Consider the following 17,127-nt stretch of genomic DNA (forward strand, 5'->3'; position numbering starts at 1 on the left):
TGTTAACAAGCTACTTGTATTTTAATGATTTTATCACGTTTGAAATATATATAAACAGGTAGAAACAATTTTTGTCATATATTTTCTTAATGTCATCCCATCAATTTTTCATTATCTGGTATGGCGACAATTATCACAGAGAACAGAGATATTATTTTTCTTTCTCACTACCAAACATCAGCATTTTATACATTAAGAGGATCAAACAATGCTTCTCTAAAGAAACACACAACTCCCTAAAACTATAATAAAAGCAGAGCATTTATCTTATGACCAAAGAAAGCACACAACCTACTTTAAAATTACATCAATATTTCTAGGTCCGTAAAAGCTCTTTGACACGAGGCGGCACTTCACAGCACCCCAGAGAAAGGAACTATGCAAGGCTAGAATACTAACTGCTGTGTTCACGGTTCTCACTGGAGCAGAATTTACAAGGCTGCACTTGAAGAGATACAGTGATGTGTGAGCCAACCATGGCACCCTCAGAACTGCCACAGGTATAGCGCTGGCTCACTGTGGTCACTGAGTCACAGCTTCTGCAGAACCTCGAGGGAATCTGGTTGAAGTCTAGCTTGATGGTCAGTTCGGGATCACTAGGAATAGTGATTGCCTTTGGAAACCCCTGTCACGTGGTCCTTACACATCCTTCTTGTGTGTGTGTGTGGGGGGGGGAGCTTGCATTATATGATCTTTCTTTTGTTCCAGCTTTCACTACACAATGTCTGTCCCTTCTTAGTTATAGCAGATAGATCCCTTCCTCTACGAATCATGTCCCACAGCATAGCACAATCTACCTGGCAGGGACTGCTGTAAACAACGAACATTCATTTGAAGCCAGAGCGGGTCTTGCATCATCCAGACAACTCGTAGATGATGAACTGAATAGATTCCTTAATATAAATGGGAAGCTATGAAATTGCTTCATTTCGTTGCAGTCAGCAATATGTGAACTGACTTTCTTCTGCTGCTCATTGTGAGGGCCTATCTCACTTTTCCTGCTGGAATATATCTTCACTTTGGGTTTCTAGAACTGTTCCCAGATCTTCCGTCTGCAAGCATACAGAAAGTTTGTTGTTCATTCATGAATTCTGTTCAGTCCTTGAACTGTGGATCAGGCTCTAGGTCATAATTGACGTCCACAGTATTAATTCAAAGCACACTGATGCCCACACTTTTCTCCACCAACTCATATTTACCCACTGTCACAGTAAGCCGGCAGCAATTTAGTTTTCTGCCTCAAACCTGGTGGCCAGCATTCTCGTGAGGGCACACACCCAGTCCTGAAGGCTTCCTTGTAGTTGAGGTGTGTCTGTTCACAATTCCCTGCCCAGGAACTTGCTGATGAACTATAAAGCGGCAAGAGAAGAAAATGCTGACACCTTTCATGAACACCCCTAGAGACTTTTACATTTGCACACCTAATATAAGCACCTCTGAAATAATTTTCCACTAAAATTACTTTCTTTGGAAAACCATACAGTGACCCTCAAAAAAGCAGCAGCGAGTGACTATATTATTCAGGAATTCTATTCCTAGGTAGCCCAAAGGAACTTAAACCAAGGATCCAAATAGGTGTTTGTACGCACTGTTGAAGGCAGTATTACTCATAATAGCTAAAACAGGCAGAAACAACTTAGCCTACTAACAAACAGAATGGGTTAATTACACATAATGGCGTATTATCCAGTCTTTAAAAATGAAATTCTGCCACATGCCCCAATATGAACGAGCTATGAAGACATCACACTGATGAAGTAAGCCAGGAACAGAAAGTCAAACAGCATGTGTTTCCCCTCAGAAGAAGCACCTAGAATGGTCAGATTGAAGCCGGAAAGTTAAATGGTGACTGGGAAGGGTGGGGCTATTATTGTTTAATAGGTGCAGAAATTCAACTTGGGAGTTTATTCTAGAGATGGATGATGGTTATGGGTACAAAAATTCGAATGTACTGAATATCACTGAACTGTACACTTAGAGAACACAAATGGTTGATATAGTGGATTTTTATGTTCTTTATACTTAACCACAGTAAAAACAAAACCCGCCTCTTCCAGAGTCTATTTGCAACCACAAAGTAAGTTCATATTTAATGTTAACTGCAGTTTTCTCTCTTACCCTGGGAAATAATCCCAGAGTGATAAACAGAAAAACACAGCCCGGCATCTCTACTGGTGAAGAGGCTCATTCAAGAATCTGCCTGGGTTCTCAAGGTCTGAGACCAAAACAATGCCCAGGCAAAGCGGCTCCCCTTTCCCTCTCCCCGCCCCATGACCTTTTCCAGTCAATAGGAAACAAATTATGTTCAGCACATTCTTACAAAGAGTTGGGGCAAGGAGAGGGAGGAATTGCAACATATTTTCAAAAGTCATTCTCAAAATCTAAATCAAGTAACCATTTCAGTACTTTTAAGGGAAGATGTAGTTGTCTGAGAACTACAAAATGAACGTGGGGGTGTCTGGACAATGCTGGCTTAGCCAGTGTGCTTCCTACAAAACCATTTCAGTTTATTTATTTTTTTTAGTGATTACTTTTATAGATCTATTGGTTCAAATAATTTACCCTATCTGAATTGTAGTTATTATTATACTAAATGCTATTATTATATTGTACTGTCCTTTGAATTCTCAAATCACATCTACAACTGATTCACCTAATTCTTTATTATACATAATTATATTCAAAGTGCAGAAGGAAAAGATTATCTATTTGCTACCCTAAAAATATAAGTGTATAAATATGTGTGAATAAATAATAGTGTGAGTTTGTTTATGAACACAAATAGTCAAATAATAAAAAGCTAATCATCTCATGAAGGACTCTATGCTTTAAATGTCTACTTCCTCACTAGGCTCAATTAAACAAGCTCAGAGGGTACCCACCATGAATTTATTCATTCCAGAAGGCTAATAGACTAAGGATTACTGTGTGTTAGCTTTTCTCACAGGATTGGGGACCACCACTATGCAGTTGTGGGACAGACTGGCCACTGCCATGAAGTTCCTTTGTGTCTCTTTTCCGGATATTAAGAATCAAACAACCCTGCTTTGAAACATTGTTCAGATCTTTCCCTCTGCCTGACATGCGTATCTTCTGGCCTTAGTCCCTCTCTTGCCCTTCCATCTCATCTGAAATGATTTTCCTCCTCACGTTCTTGACATTCTTGATTTGTGTGGTTGTTTAAGTATTTTGGGTGAGGGACTGTGGGGGTGTTGTTGCTGTTGTTTGGGATAGGCTCTTGCTAAATTGCCTAGCCTGGCCTTGAACTTACAATCTTCCTGACTGTAATCCCGGGTGGTGGGATTACTGGATGCTGATATGGCCAGAATCCGATCCTTCCTGCCCTTCTTTTCACGTTTTGTCAGGACACTATGAGGCTCTAACAGATTCCATAATCATTCAATTGCTGTCTCTCCCCAACTGAAGTGGGAGCTCAGTGTTTGTCAGTTTAACATGAACCTAGATATATCTAGGAAGAGGAGAATGCCTTCATTATGTTGGCCTTATGCAAGTCTGCGGAGGTATGGTCTTGATTAATGGTTGATGGTTAATGGCCAAGATCTCTGTGGGTGGCCCCATCCCTGTGCAGGTAGTGGCTGAGAAAGCCAGTGGAGTAAGCCAGCAAGCACACTCCTCTGTTCCCTCTGCTTCCTTTCCTGCCTCCAGCTCCCTCCCTTCACTTCCACCAGTGATGGACAGTTCACAGGAAGTATACATTGGAATAAAGCTTTTCCTCTCCGAGCTGTGTTTGGTCATCATGTTTTACGACAGCAATAGACCCTAAGTCAGACAAAGACCAATCAATAGGTATTTTCTGAATGGACATATTAAAACTGTTCAAAATTTATGGATGCTTGAAATGCATTCAGTCCTTGGATTTTGAAGATGCTTATTAATGGATAAATTTCTGAGAACCTGTAGTGGGGTCGATACCATTTTCCCTCCCCTGACTAACATAAGGTTCTGTGTATCTTAGTTTTGAAAATGTACTTATTTCTGAAACTAATTGTATTTCATGAAGAACGTGTTATAATGAAAGCGTTGATTAAGTCCCTCTGGTCTCTGCCCTTCATGGGTTTTTGTTCCCTGGCCTCCCGGGAGAAGGCCTGGCTAATTAGCAGTCAGGGTTAAGTACATAAATCCCTGACAGCCTCTCTTCCTAATGCCTGTCACATGGGGTTGCCACTTAGTGATAAAGCGGATCACACATTAGCCCTGTAATTCAGAGCAAGCTTGTGACTATCAGTTGGAGACTCATAAGTGAAATTGTTTTTTTTTCTCCTCTATTATTGATATCAGGCTTCTCTCATTACAGCTCAGCCAACTGTTTTCAGCAGGCTGCCTCTCCCACTCACGTACCGCAGACATGAATTCTATGTGCTTTACAGACAGCATTGGCATACCATCTCTGAAAACCCTGTGAAAAGCCCCTCTGCAGACGAGGCTACCCACGTCTTGGAGACTGAGATAACCCATGGGTTTCCGGAAGGAATTAGGGACATAATCCAGGGGATTTGGGACACAATCCACTCTGGACGTTTTCATTTGTTTTAGTGTTGGGGAAAACCCCAGGACTCAGACATGCAAAGCACATGTACTACCACAGAGCTAAACTACTTGTCCACAGTCTGGGTTTTAAGTCATGTCATTCCCAAAACACACGGCAAATGCAATGAAAACCCACTTTTTTCTTCTTTACAAAATGCACAAGAAACAAAAATGTAATTTTAGCTGCACACAGGAGAATAAAACAGAAAACATGTTCATTTTCTAAGGTTTCCTGAATCACAACAGATAAAAGTTTCTTGGACCTACATGAAGTCTTCATTCAGATATGATCCGGGAGACTTAAAACCGATTCAAAGCCATTTTGTGCTTCAATATTTTGTTTCAAAAGGCCTGTACCAAGGGGCTTTTGCCTGTGGGTTAGGGTTCTTTTATTGACAGACTTCCTGAGGGCATCCTGCTTCTCTTGGTGACTAAAGAAGGACATAGTGGTCATTAACAGGTCATCAACTGTGCAGTCCTCATGGAAAAGCATCTCAGGACACGAGCAAGGAACACAGCCCAGCCATGTCCACAGACACTTGGTTTGCATCCTTAAGTGTAATCAACAGAATATCTAAAATGAACTTCCTTCCAGTGTGCGGAGAAGGGAGGACGAGTGCAGCCCGTGCCGATTCTTGCTCTAGAGTGTCTCTCAGGCAAAAATGGACGTTGGAAGGGAGATGTGAAGAGGAGACTCCTGGCTGGGGGCTGAAGTGGGAGACAGGGTGGGGGATGTATGGGATCAAGGTATACTGTATATGTGTGTGAAAAGTTTCAAGTAATCAGTTAAAATTGAACCTGGATTTTTGTCGCACTTATAAGAACTAGTACTTTAAATTCAATTTAAGAGTTACCATTAGATGAAAAGTCAAGAAAGGGCACATAACTGTCAGAAATGTGGTTGTAATCCTGAAAGGGGAATTGTCAAGAATCGTAGCTGGTTTGCCGTTATCATGTGCCTCCTAAGAAATTAAAGCAGTGGGGTGTGATAAGGAAGACAGTTATTTCTACAGTCACCATGGACCTTGTGCTGCAATCTCGGGAGACCCTGAGCTCACCACTTTCTAAAGAGCAGAAGGCTGGGAGAAGTGATACAACCGTCAAAACACATGGAGTTAGTAGAATTATAAAATGTAACTTATAGTTCTCTATCTGTGTGTGTGTCTCTCTCTGTCTATCGCTCTGTCTCTTTGTGGGGGTGGGGTTGGGGGGACTGAATTCGGCTTTGCATAAGCTAGGCAAATACTCTACCATTAAGCACATCCCCAGCCCTCAATCTATCCTTCAGAGAAGAAAAATCGCAAGATTTCCATAAAATAAAACAAACAAAAAACAATAACAAACATTTCTTTGAGAACTCATCCTAACACATAGCACACACAATTTATCTGAACAATTCCATCTGCTTTTAAAATTTGTTTGTGTCTTAGTGGTGCCACATTTCAGTACAAAAGTAAAAGAAAAAAATCAAATGCCCACCACTAAATGTTGGTGGTTCATGCCTTTAATCCTAACACTTGGGAGGGAGGCAGAGGCAGGCAGATCTCAGTGAGTTCGAGGTCAGTCTGGTCTACCTAGTGAGCTCCAGGACAGCCAGGACTGTTACACAGAGAAACCTTATCTCAAAAAAATAAAACAAAACAATGAGGAAATCAAAATGCCCAACAGCAATCTCAGCTGTTGCTATTTGTGCTTAGGCCTTTAACATTGAGACCATCTTCACTATAAGTGTGTCCTGGGCACAGTGGCATCTCCAGTGTGTGAGAGCTGGCTGCCAAGGCAGTGACTCCTTCCGAAGAACATTCCTCTGGCATATTGTCAACTCTGCTTCAGCCAGCTTCTCTTGGCTTCTGTGAATTTGCTAAGATGCATTCTTCTTCAGTCTTTCTGTAGGTTCAATGAATGATATTCATTAAACTCCCTGCTCAGTTTCACAGACAAAATGAGGTTGGTGTAAAAGTGGTCCATGCCTGTTGTTAGCAACAAGGAAGCTAGAACCACCATGCAGAGCATAGCAGGAGCAAAAACATCTGGGCATAATCTGGCTGTGAGATATGCAGATGTAGTCAGCCTCCTAATGAGGAGGCATTCTGACTGATGAGCTCTCATTCAGCTTCTCATCTCCTTTATTGGCTGCCCTTTCATGTGGGCTCAATGATCCATTCACAACCTCCTGGCAGCGCAGTGTCCCATTTCCGTCGCCCTAACACCTGGCTGTGGGACTGGCAAGAGAAAGGCAGCACCCTTCCTCATGTTAAAGAGGGCTATCTGAGTATCGTCCACATCTTGGCTTTTAGAAAATACCTCCATTAAGTTCTGCGAATCATCTCTGAGGAGGAAAACACTTGACAGGTAACCAGGGTTCAGTGGCTGAATCTCCCTCAGCTTTGGACAGAGGTGACTCTACACTAATCTTTTCATGCTCATCTGGGGTGTGTGGACATACACACACATGCATGCATGTACACACGTACATGTATACGCATACGCAAACTTTCCCCAGAGAGGATTACCTCCATTTAGGGAACCGGCAATGGGTCAACACTTGTGAAAATGTGAAAATGTTATGATGTGGATGCCAATCCCAAGGAGAGTATAAAAGCAAACCATTCTACAACTTAATTAAAGTTGAGTTCTGATGGCTGGAGCATCTTCTCACGTTTATTTGCCTTTTTTAGCTGGATGTCCTTGTATCAGACAACAGGAAGTCAAATAAAAACCACAGATAGATTAGTTAAGTGTTAGATTCACTTAACACTTACAGGTCACCTCTAAATGTTACGAATGTCAACTGTCCTATTTGTGCTATTTCTAGCGAAAGATTAACCTCATTATCCTGCCAATCGGAAGTACTCGGATGCATTGATGGAGCCAAGGACAAAGCCAGTAGTTTTCTTTCTCTTTCTTACTCTGCCTAGAACCATGTAGAGTAAACTTAGATGGTGGCGCTGATCCAGAATCTGAAAGCTATTTTAAACTTTTGGATTAAGACTTGTTAAGATTTTAACTTTCAAAATATTTAACAATATCAAGAAAGAACTCCTTGTATTGTTTTAACATGAAGAATTTTAAAGTACAGCGGCATCAAACGCTTCCTATGTGTCAGTTTCCCACAGATGTGTCCTCCACTCCATTCTAAACTGTTCTCATACTTCAGGAGAGCAGCAACTGCATCACTAAGCTGTCTCTCTGATCTTAAAACACAGACAACGTGGTGCCCTAAATGGTTTATAAAGTGAAAGTTTATCAATGACAAGGATAAATTTAATTTTTTTTGCATGGCTCAAACTATTTTCATTTTGGAAGGTCATTCTGAGCCCATACTGTCTCTGTTTTTGAGACTGGAGTGGTCCTGGGTTCATGAAAGACCAGAACTTACAGAATCTAAAATGAGGGCTGAGACAGTTTATCGTTGGGGATATTTGCTTGTTTCTAAAGGAACAGAAAGCAAGGCAGCATATTCTTAAACTGATTCCGATATATCACTCAATTTTGCTTTCATTTGGTTTTATTCATGTACTTATTTGTTTAGAGAGTTAACTGGCTATCCCAGGCTGGCCTCAAACCCACAGCTCTCCTGTCTCTGTCTCTTTAGTGATGGGATGATAGGTATGTACCACCGTACTTGGTGTCTTCAAATTCTTAAGCATCTTCATTAATGCTATGAAATATAAAAGGTTGCAATCATTGCTGAAGGGTGTGTGTATGAGTGTGTGTGTGTGCACGTGTGTGCTAGTGTATGGAGCCTAAAGAATAAATTCAGAAGTCACTCCTCCCTAGCTCTTTACTTTGTTTTTGAGGCAGGGTCTCTCTTGAGGGCCTAGAGTTCACCAATTAGGCTAGGCAGGCTAGCCAACGACCTCCTGAGAACCACCTGTCTCTATTTCCCCAGCACTGAGATTACCACTGTGCTACCACATCCAGCTTTTTACATGGATGTGGGGGGTCAAACTCATGTCTCCATGCATGCACAGCAAATACGTTACCAGCTGAGTGACTCCCTCAGCCCCAGTACATTCTAATGGTCTAGCGTCTAACATACTCAAAAGGTCAGGTATCTGGCCTTCTGATTGTGCTTTTATAATAAGGTTTTAACAGTCATTGTCTGTGACTATTTTGTCACTACAATAGCGGAGCTGAGAAATTGCCACAGAGAACACGCGGCTTGGAAAGACAGAGCATTTTTTCTTATAACGTCTTCTAAGACTCTGAAAGCCTTGTGCCGAGGGTGACTCCCAGAATTCTGGTAACTCATAAAACAGCAGCATGAATGTTCCAGACTTGGTAAGCAACTGCAAAGAGATAAGACATTTGGTGAGCCGTTTGGTGGGAAGGGAGAGGTTGGGACACCGGATCAGATTGGTAAAATCCACAGGTGACATCTCCACTGGGAACTTCAGGAAGCCCAGATAACTTTTAGGATCTGCAGCATTCAATTCCCCCTGTACAATGAGGACAGGGTTGGCCTACACTACCTCTAAGATTTGGGGACTGCCTTGACTGTTTGAAACGACTTAAATAAAATCTAACACTAATTGGTAGATAGCCAGGAAAACACAGGAAGTAGTATAGAAACCTGGGACCCCATTTGTCCTGGGACAGTGTGAGAACCTCAAGCTGTTGGTGTGAAACTTAGCAGTGTGTATGCAACATCAAGCTGCATGCATAGTACACTCCCAAAATGGAGTAAGTTTTTCTTCCTCTTAAGAATTCTCCAGTTAAGACATACTCTGTTCAATCACCCTCCCGTTTTGACCCAGTAGAAGATTGGAAGGACCAATTCAGGCAGAACTGGTTTGGGGTAAATAAATAATAAAGCAAGACTATGTTCTCTTTAGAGAATACATCCTGTTTATAATTTTCTGCCTATGCATAAAAGGGGCAGAAATACAACTTAGTCAGTTGTATGAAAAGTCAGTGATGGGAAGGTCACGTGCAGTAGAAAAAAAATGATTATTTAACCTAATTAATCAGTTGAAATAGAGAATCATCCAAATTGTGCTCCTTTGTAACTAGAGCCTCCTTTCATTCTACTTCATAGAAAAGAGCCCAGGAAAGAACCACGGTCCTTCAGCATCTCCATTCATACTGCCTGCTTGCTGTCTTGCAGAACACTCCACTTGGAATAAAATTTTGCACACGCCTTTGCGATCTGTGTGGGCTTTCAATTCATTCAAAAGCCCCCCAAACCCAGACAAAACCTGGCCCAGGCCCGTACTGTTGGTAACAGTGTCACTTACCTAGAGAGAAACCACAGCAGCGACATGTTCAAGACAAACAAGAGACCAAACTGATTTACCAAAGGTATGTGTTCATCTTAGGAGCTTTTAGTAAATTTGGAATTATAACAAGACAAAAGGTTTAAAAACATGCAAATCCATTTGAAATGTTAGCACTCGAGAGGAAAAAGTTTAATTGCCTCCTCCAACAAGCAATGTTTCCGTACTAATCGTCATCGTGATTCTTCAAAACACGCCGGGTCCAGCATATCCTCAAACCAAATCCAAGGCTGCAGACATGCTTACTCCTCTAAGTCTGCATCCTCAGTACAATCCCTTATACTTCTTAACCCTTGGAATGTGTATTAGCATATCAAGAACAAGATGGTTAATATTTGAGTGGATTGATGATGGATAAGACAAAACAGAAACCAGGGATGGGGTTAAGGGCGGAAGGAAGAGAGAAGCAGATTGATGAGGGGCAGGAAAGTGAGAGAAAGGAAAGCATGGGGGCGGAATATGATGAAAGGGTTTTACTAACTAGCAAACCATATAAACATATTCTAGATGATCACCAGTATAAAAGCCCTATTTGACCTTTTATTGGCAGAATTGAAGCATTTTACCCGAAATACTTGACACTTACACAATACCTCTATCCCACGTATTTCTGATATACACACATTCCAAAAGCGATGAGTTATTTTTGTAAAATACAAACACCAAGCAAAAATTATGCTCACTGAGGAAGTGCCTAGAGAGCCACATCCATGCACACTGTTAAATATAGAAAGTAACTGTAATGAGAATCATTATCCTCAGTTTCCAAGGATACCAGGATAAGCACTACTCCTAAGTGGTGGTTCATTCAGCAAAGGGCATAGAGTAATTTATATTCAGGGTCATCACTGGCTGACAGCAGATGTGGAAGGAGGACCAGGGTAAATCACCCCACTTGCTTAATTCTGCCTGTTTGCTACTTCACTTTTCAGTCCCTGACACCATCCTTTAGTCCCAACCCTGGCCAATATTCAGAGGAGATATTTGAGGAAAATGACTGTAAATAACAATTTCCAAGAGGGGGAAAAATCCCCAGAGGGCAGGGCAGGAAGACTTGTGATTAATGTGAGAGTCGGGTGGGGGCCGGCACTCTCGTTTTTCTTTGTGAAAAGCAGTAATAGCTGGCTGGGCGCATCGACCACATTGGTTGCCATCTCTCCCTGTGCCTACAGTTAACCTCAACTTCTCAGCCAACCGTGGTTAGGCAATGCAAGGCTTTTGGAGACGACCACTGACCAACTGCCACGGTCTCCAATATAAAACTCACCTTCGTCTTGAACACTGACCAACTGCCATGGTCTCCAATATAAAACTCACCTTCGTCTTGAATTTTGCCTTCTGGCATTTAGGATCTAGACTTTTTACAACATCCCTGTCCTTTGTTTTTGCAACAATCGAAAGATTTAGAACTATTTTCTAGCACCTTGGGGGGTATACTTCTGCACCATTTATTTCTTTGTGTTAGTCCATTTTCTGATGGCTTTTTGCCGTGGGAAGCATGTAGGTCACCACAGGTAAGCAGCGACAAGGAGTGGTGGGACACTTTATCAGGTAAATATCAATAAGAGGTCATTGGCACCTTATTTGTCCTTCTCAGTCAAATTGTCACTTACAGAAAGGGTGACACAGATTTCACAGATACCGTATCTTGAAATTATGAAAAAAATAAAAAGATGGCCGAGGGGCTGGGGAGCTGTCTCAATGGGTAAAGTGCTTGCTGTACAAGCCAAAGCTCCCAAGTTCAGACCCCCTCAAACCCACAGAAAAGCTGGATGGATACCTGCCTGCAATCCCAGTTCTGGGAGGGGGAGACAGGTTGAGCCTGGGGGCTTGCTAACCTGCCAGTCTGGTGGGAAAGGTGAGCTACAGTTTCAGTGGGAAACCCTGTCTCAAAAGGGAAATTGGAGGCTAATTGAGGAAGACACTTGATACTGATTTCTGGCTTCCATACCCACCAGAATGGGTGGGTGAAATCACACACACACACACACACACACACACACACACACACACACACACACGAACAACATGGTTCAGATATAATAGGTTCCTTGATCATCATGGATCAACCGTCTTACTCTATAAAATAAAACTACCTACGGAGCCTCTGGTACCTGTGATGGAAGAAACACTGTGCCTACAAATGCGTCCTCTTCATGGACATGAATGAGCCTTTACGGCAGACTAAGCTTCTTAGCTTAATGTGCTAATAACCAACAACCAGGCGGTTCTGGTACTGAAGGCCTTCGAGGGCATTCTTCTTTTGCTACAAATGACACTGTTAACTCTTTCTCAGAAGTAGAGGAATGAAATACAACAAAGTTTCCCAATAGCTATGTATCATACACACTGAATAACAATAAACAAATGATTTACAGATTAACTGTTAATACAGAAACTATAATATCTTTAACATTCTTCCTATACATTCTACATGATTAAATATTACATTTTATATGCATTGTGTCATATTTACCAATCTTTTTTATTAAAAAAATCATCACAAATTCACTTAATTTGGGCTTAAAAGGTTCTTTCTGAACCCAGCCAAGAGAGTGATAGCAGCAAATTTCAAGACGATATGAAATAGGAAGATAGTCTCAATTATCTTGAAAATTATGTCAAAATCATTCTGGTGTTTCATTTTGACACTATTTCTCAGAGGACCAACATTGGGAGACATGATGGCTTCAGACCCTAATCACTCCTTCTGGTTCCACTCCAGGCTCGTACTGGGTTAGAGCAAACATACAGTAAGTTCAGTGGGTAAACAGCAGACAAAACATTCACAAGACACTGGCAGAAAAGTCATCCCCTGTTGGACCGTGTCTTGCTGATAACATACGCCAGGCTTTTACGAAACCTCCGAAGGCAGAAAGTTTACATTCGGCATCATAACTGTATTCCCTGCTTATGCATACTCAACCTAAAAAAATCTTCAGCGTTGAGAGTGCCCCACCCACCAATTCAGAAGCCTTATCTTGGAAAGGGGCCACTTGGCTCTCTGTAAGAACCTCAGATGATGGGTTCTCCGCTCTACTGTCTATTACTCCAGTATCTAAATTACAGTACTGTAGTTCTCATACGTCTTCGAAAAAATACTTTCTAGTAGCTCACCCCTTCCGCCTTTTTTTTTTTTTTGGCTTAGAAACTAATTATCAACCCTCAAAGCAAAAAGGCAGTTACAACGCTAGTGAGCACTGTCACGATTTTTTTTTTTTAAGTAGAGCTGCGGCCGTCAGAAAAGATTCTAGCTCTGCCACCTGAGTCTAAGGCCAACATTTCCCCGCGTGGGTCTGGCGCAGCTCTGATTCTTGGCCCAGCTACCAACCCTCTGGCCTTCAGAGCAGCTTCCCTGGCCTCAGCTCTTCGCTGAGGTTGCAGACAAGCGGAGACCACTGAGCTCTCTGTCCTGCCCATCGAGGGGGTGTGGCTGGGGTGCCGGTGGTGAGCGAAAGACAGCAGGGGTGCCTAGGGCCGTGCGTCCTGGGGTGGAGGTGACCTGATAACCCAAAAGCTGCCAGAGGAGGCCAGGGCAGTAACAGAGTGAAAAGAGGTTTTGAGGAGCTGGCTGACCTCCGCTGTGTGTGTGGAGGGACTGGGGGACGGACACCGCAGACATGCTGGTAGTGGACAGCGCCCAGGGTACCGGGGAGCCTGGAGGATGCGCAAAGAGGAAGCAATCGCGGAGCGGGACAACAGTCCCGGGACGGCGGGGGGCTGTGTGCGGGGCTCGGGACGCGGCCACCCACTCACCTATGCACAGCTGGATAGCGTAGGCGTAGTAGGACCAGCCCAGCAGCAGGCTGATGAAAACCACCGGGATCCAGTAGAGCACCCGCCGGCACCGCCGCCGCACACCGCCCGGGCCCGAGGGCGCCATCTTCCAGCCACACACACCTGCCCAGCTCCTCCGCCGCCGCCGCCCGCGGGCCTGGCTCGGGGCCGGGCTTGGGGCTCCCGGATCACCCGGCGGGACAGGCCCGGGGGCGGCGGCCGGCTGCGCTGCGGCCACTGCGGCCGCCGTGGCGCTAGCTCCCCATCCCGCGGCTGCGAGCGGGCGCCTCGGACTCCCGCTGCTCAGCTCGGCCGAGGCGGCGGCTCCGAGGGGGAGGATGAAGGCGACAAGGAGGCGGGAAGCTCCGCTCCGCCCCCTCCTGGTCCCCGCCCGGTCCCCGCCTCGCCACCTCCCACTGCGCGGCGGGCTGCGCCCTCAGGCTGGTGCGGGGGGTCTGGGTTCGGACTCCCGCTGTGCCCCAGGCGCTTGGCCACTCTTGCTCCTTCGCCGCGGGCCACCGTAGGTGCGCTCGAGGTGGCGACCCGGTGCCCACCTTGGCCCTCCAGCTCCTGCGCTTGGCCGTGGATCGTGGGATTGCTAAGAGAAGCGACACTCGCTTTGGGTCACCCTCCCCAGCCGCAAGCCACTCCCAGGGCGCAGACCCGGATCAGAGGGGACAGTTGTGCAGAGGCGCGCGTGCGAGGGTTGGGGGACGAGCAGCCCCGGGACTCCGGCTAGCTGCAATCCCACTCCTCACCTGCCAGGCCCAGGAAGGACTTGAGCCACTAAGTCCTCAAAGCCCAGGCGTCCTGTCTGGAAAATTCTCACTACAACTTGTCGGTGCGGGTAAACTGTCAGAGAGAGGCCAAAGGGCGGCCGGTTTCCAGAACAGACCAGCGAAATAATGGTGTTTGGGCATAAGGACGCCTACCTAGGTGCCCAGAACACCACCAAAGGGAGTTGCCAGAGGCTGCCTTCTGGCAGAAAGGAGCCAGAAAGTGAGCCAGGAGTGAGCAGTGAGCATTCTGCATTGTGAATGTACAGACTAGAGTTAGGCATGACGGTTCCTTGCTGGGAGAAGATTCTCTGTTTTGGGGTTAAATTATTTAGTGACTGTAAGAGTAAGTTTACCGCTACCCCTCCCAAGAGTAGGTGACTCTTTCTCTGCCCTCTTTCTCCTCCCATCCAGCTTGACGATGTATTGTTTTATGGTGGCAATTCTAAATTTAGCGTAGAGGAAGATTTTAAAGTAGTTGCCAAAACCACTGGAAGGGATCCTATTAGTTGTTCAAACAAACATCCCACTATTCACTGTTAGCGAATGGAAAAAAGATATATATTTCCGAGAGGGCCCCGCCTATTCTATACATGATTAGTTTGTGTAAGAGGCACCAGATAACGTTAGTGAATACTCTATGTTTATACCACACAACCACATTGAATACAATTACTTCATAATGGTGATAAGAATACCGAAGTATAGAAATTCATCCCAAATGAAGCCTGGCTTGGCCCTGATTTGCGGGACTGCTATGAGAAGCGACTTGTTTTTCTTCCTGAGACTGGGTTAAATAACAACTATTTGTTATTTATAATATAAATTAAATGTAATCTACATAAATAAATATAATACAAGTAAACATTTTAATTATAATATAAAATAAATAGCCAATCTCCACGAAACTGCTGCTGTATTAATATACAGACAAAATCTCATCTCACGGGCATTCAAAAGTGCATAGAGAATACTAGCCAGGCTTCTGTGGGACTTTGAGTCATTGAAATGTTCTATCCCAGTGAGTCACTTTATTTTCCGTTAGTGTTTTGATTCTTTTGGGGTATTCCGTAGGGTGGACTAGAATGAAAACACTGTTATCCTTAGCGCCTCCCATAGAAATCGACTTTATATTGTCAATCAGAATAGAGTAAGAGAGTTAAGGGTATAGCTCCCTTGGACAGTGAGCGCATGCCTAGTGTGTTTGAGGTCCTGGGTTTAGTAGGGTTCCACCAGCCTCCAATAAATGGAACAATGAGGCTAACAAGAGGAATTGCAGTTCCCATATCAGAACTGAGATAATGCCATGAAGATGAGCTAGGGGCTGGTGACTGTTAGTGGACATTACTGTAGACTCAAAAGAGGTCAACCCCACCCCTGGAAGCCCTGGAGAAAGTACCATTGTGTGTCTTCAGAGATCCGGTAACACCTGTACCATCTTCAATCATCTTTTAGGGTCTGGTTGTGGACATGCAGTGTTCACATCTGTATTTGCGAAGTACTTCCAACCCTTTGCTACTGTTAACAGAGTTGGTGGGTGCTCACTGCTCTCTCAGAAAATGTCTATCGCAGGAAGACAGGGAGACTCATGTCTGAAGCCGCACAATGACAGAATTCATCTCTGACTGGCCTCTAATTTGACAGGCATAAACACGCATGCACAAATGCAAGCTCTTTGGTGAGTAGCTAGGGCTAGACACCAGGCTTTCATGGGGCTGGAAGGATAACCTTTATTCTCAGGCCCAGACAGCCTTTGATTCCCACTTTGGATGGGGAAGTAGTTCGAAGCCTATACACAATGTATCCGAAACTTACTCTTCACAGAGGTATGTAAGTTTCCACTCTAATTTTTAGTTAGCTTTAAAAAAAGAATTACAAGATGTGGGTGAATTAAGTCAGGCAGGAGGTGAGAAGGATCAAGAGCCTGTCCGCCCTGGTTCAAATGGCCATGACCCCATCCCAGCGAGGCCTCTCTTGGTACTTCCATCCACTCTGAAGCTTCTGAAATTGACACACTTTAAAGACATTCTCTTTTTCAATTGCAGAATTCCTGTAATCAGACCTTGGTTCTATTAAAAATTTTTGCTTATCATCACCTCTGAATCCCAGTCCCCCTTCAGTCTCCAAACCTCAACCCCATCTTGTCGTTAAGACTCCAAATCTTGCTTCTGCTCTCAGATCCAGACTGAAATGTTCACCGAATCTCTCGAATAGTAAGTATCAAGAAACCAACACTTCAGCCAAGCCCAGAAACCACAGACCCTGGTGTCTCTAGAGAGTACCAAACCTCACTGATGCTCGCGATGGCCTAATCTCACTGCTCAGTCAATGCACCCACCTTTATTGGCTTAATCTGATCCCTTGCTTGATAGTTATCACTTCCTCTTGAAAATATTCTTGGAGATAAACATTACAGTAGGAGATTATCTTTTAAGTATTATTCTGAATTTTATGATTCTCAGATGTGTAAAAAATAACTTTTGATTATATAGTTATCTATAAGTTATGGGACTTAACAAGTCCCAACTCCTGTGATGATCAAAAGGAATGAAGCTGGGATGTAGTCTATTTTCATTTATTGATGACTTTTCTGGTGCTTAAAGACTACCGTTTATTGTTTTCTTAAATGAAGCATGTTAGTTTGGAGAGCGGGCAGCTGAAGCAGCAATGTGTGATATTGGTGAGTCCCAGGCTATGTGGCTGTTTATAAGTAGTTGTGTTGACTGGTATTATGTCAACTTGACACA

The 17,127-nt window shown here is 43.8% G+C and overlaps 1 protein-coding gene across 1 annotated transcript in view; it reads right to left on the reverse strand.

Annotated features, from left to right (window-relative positions):
- Window positions 1-13,943, reverse strand: part of Zdhhc2 (zinc finger DHHC-type palmitoyltransferase 2) — a 54,080-nt gene extending 40,137 nt beyond the window's left edge. Inside the window, exon 1 of the mRNA XM_057752850.1 lies at window positions 13,584-13,943. Coding sequence (XP_057608833.1) covers window positions 13,584-13,710 — 127 coding nt within the window. The 5' untranslated portion in view covers window positions 13,711-13,943. The remainder of the gene's footprint in view (window positions 1-13,583) is intronic.
- Between the last annotated feature and the right edge of the window lie 3,184 nt (window positions 13,944-17,127).

The sequence above is a fragment of the Chionomys nivalis genome, chromosome 20 (genome assembly GCF_950005125.1).
Source record: "Chionomys nivalis chromosome 20, mChiNiv1.1, whole genome shotgun sequence".
Lineage (NCBI taxonomy): Eukaryota > Metazoa > Chordata > Mammalia > Rodentia > Cricetidae > Chionomys > Chionomys nivalis.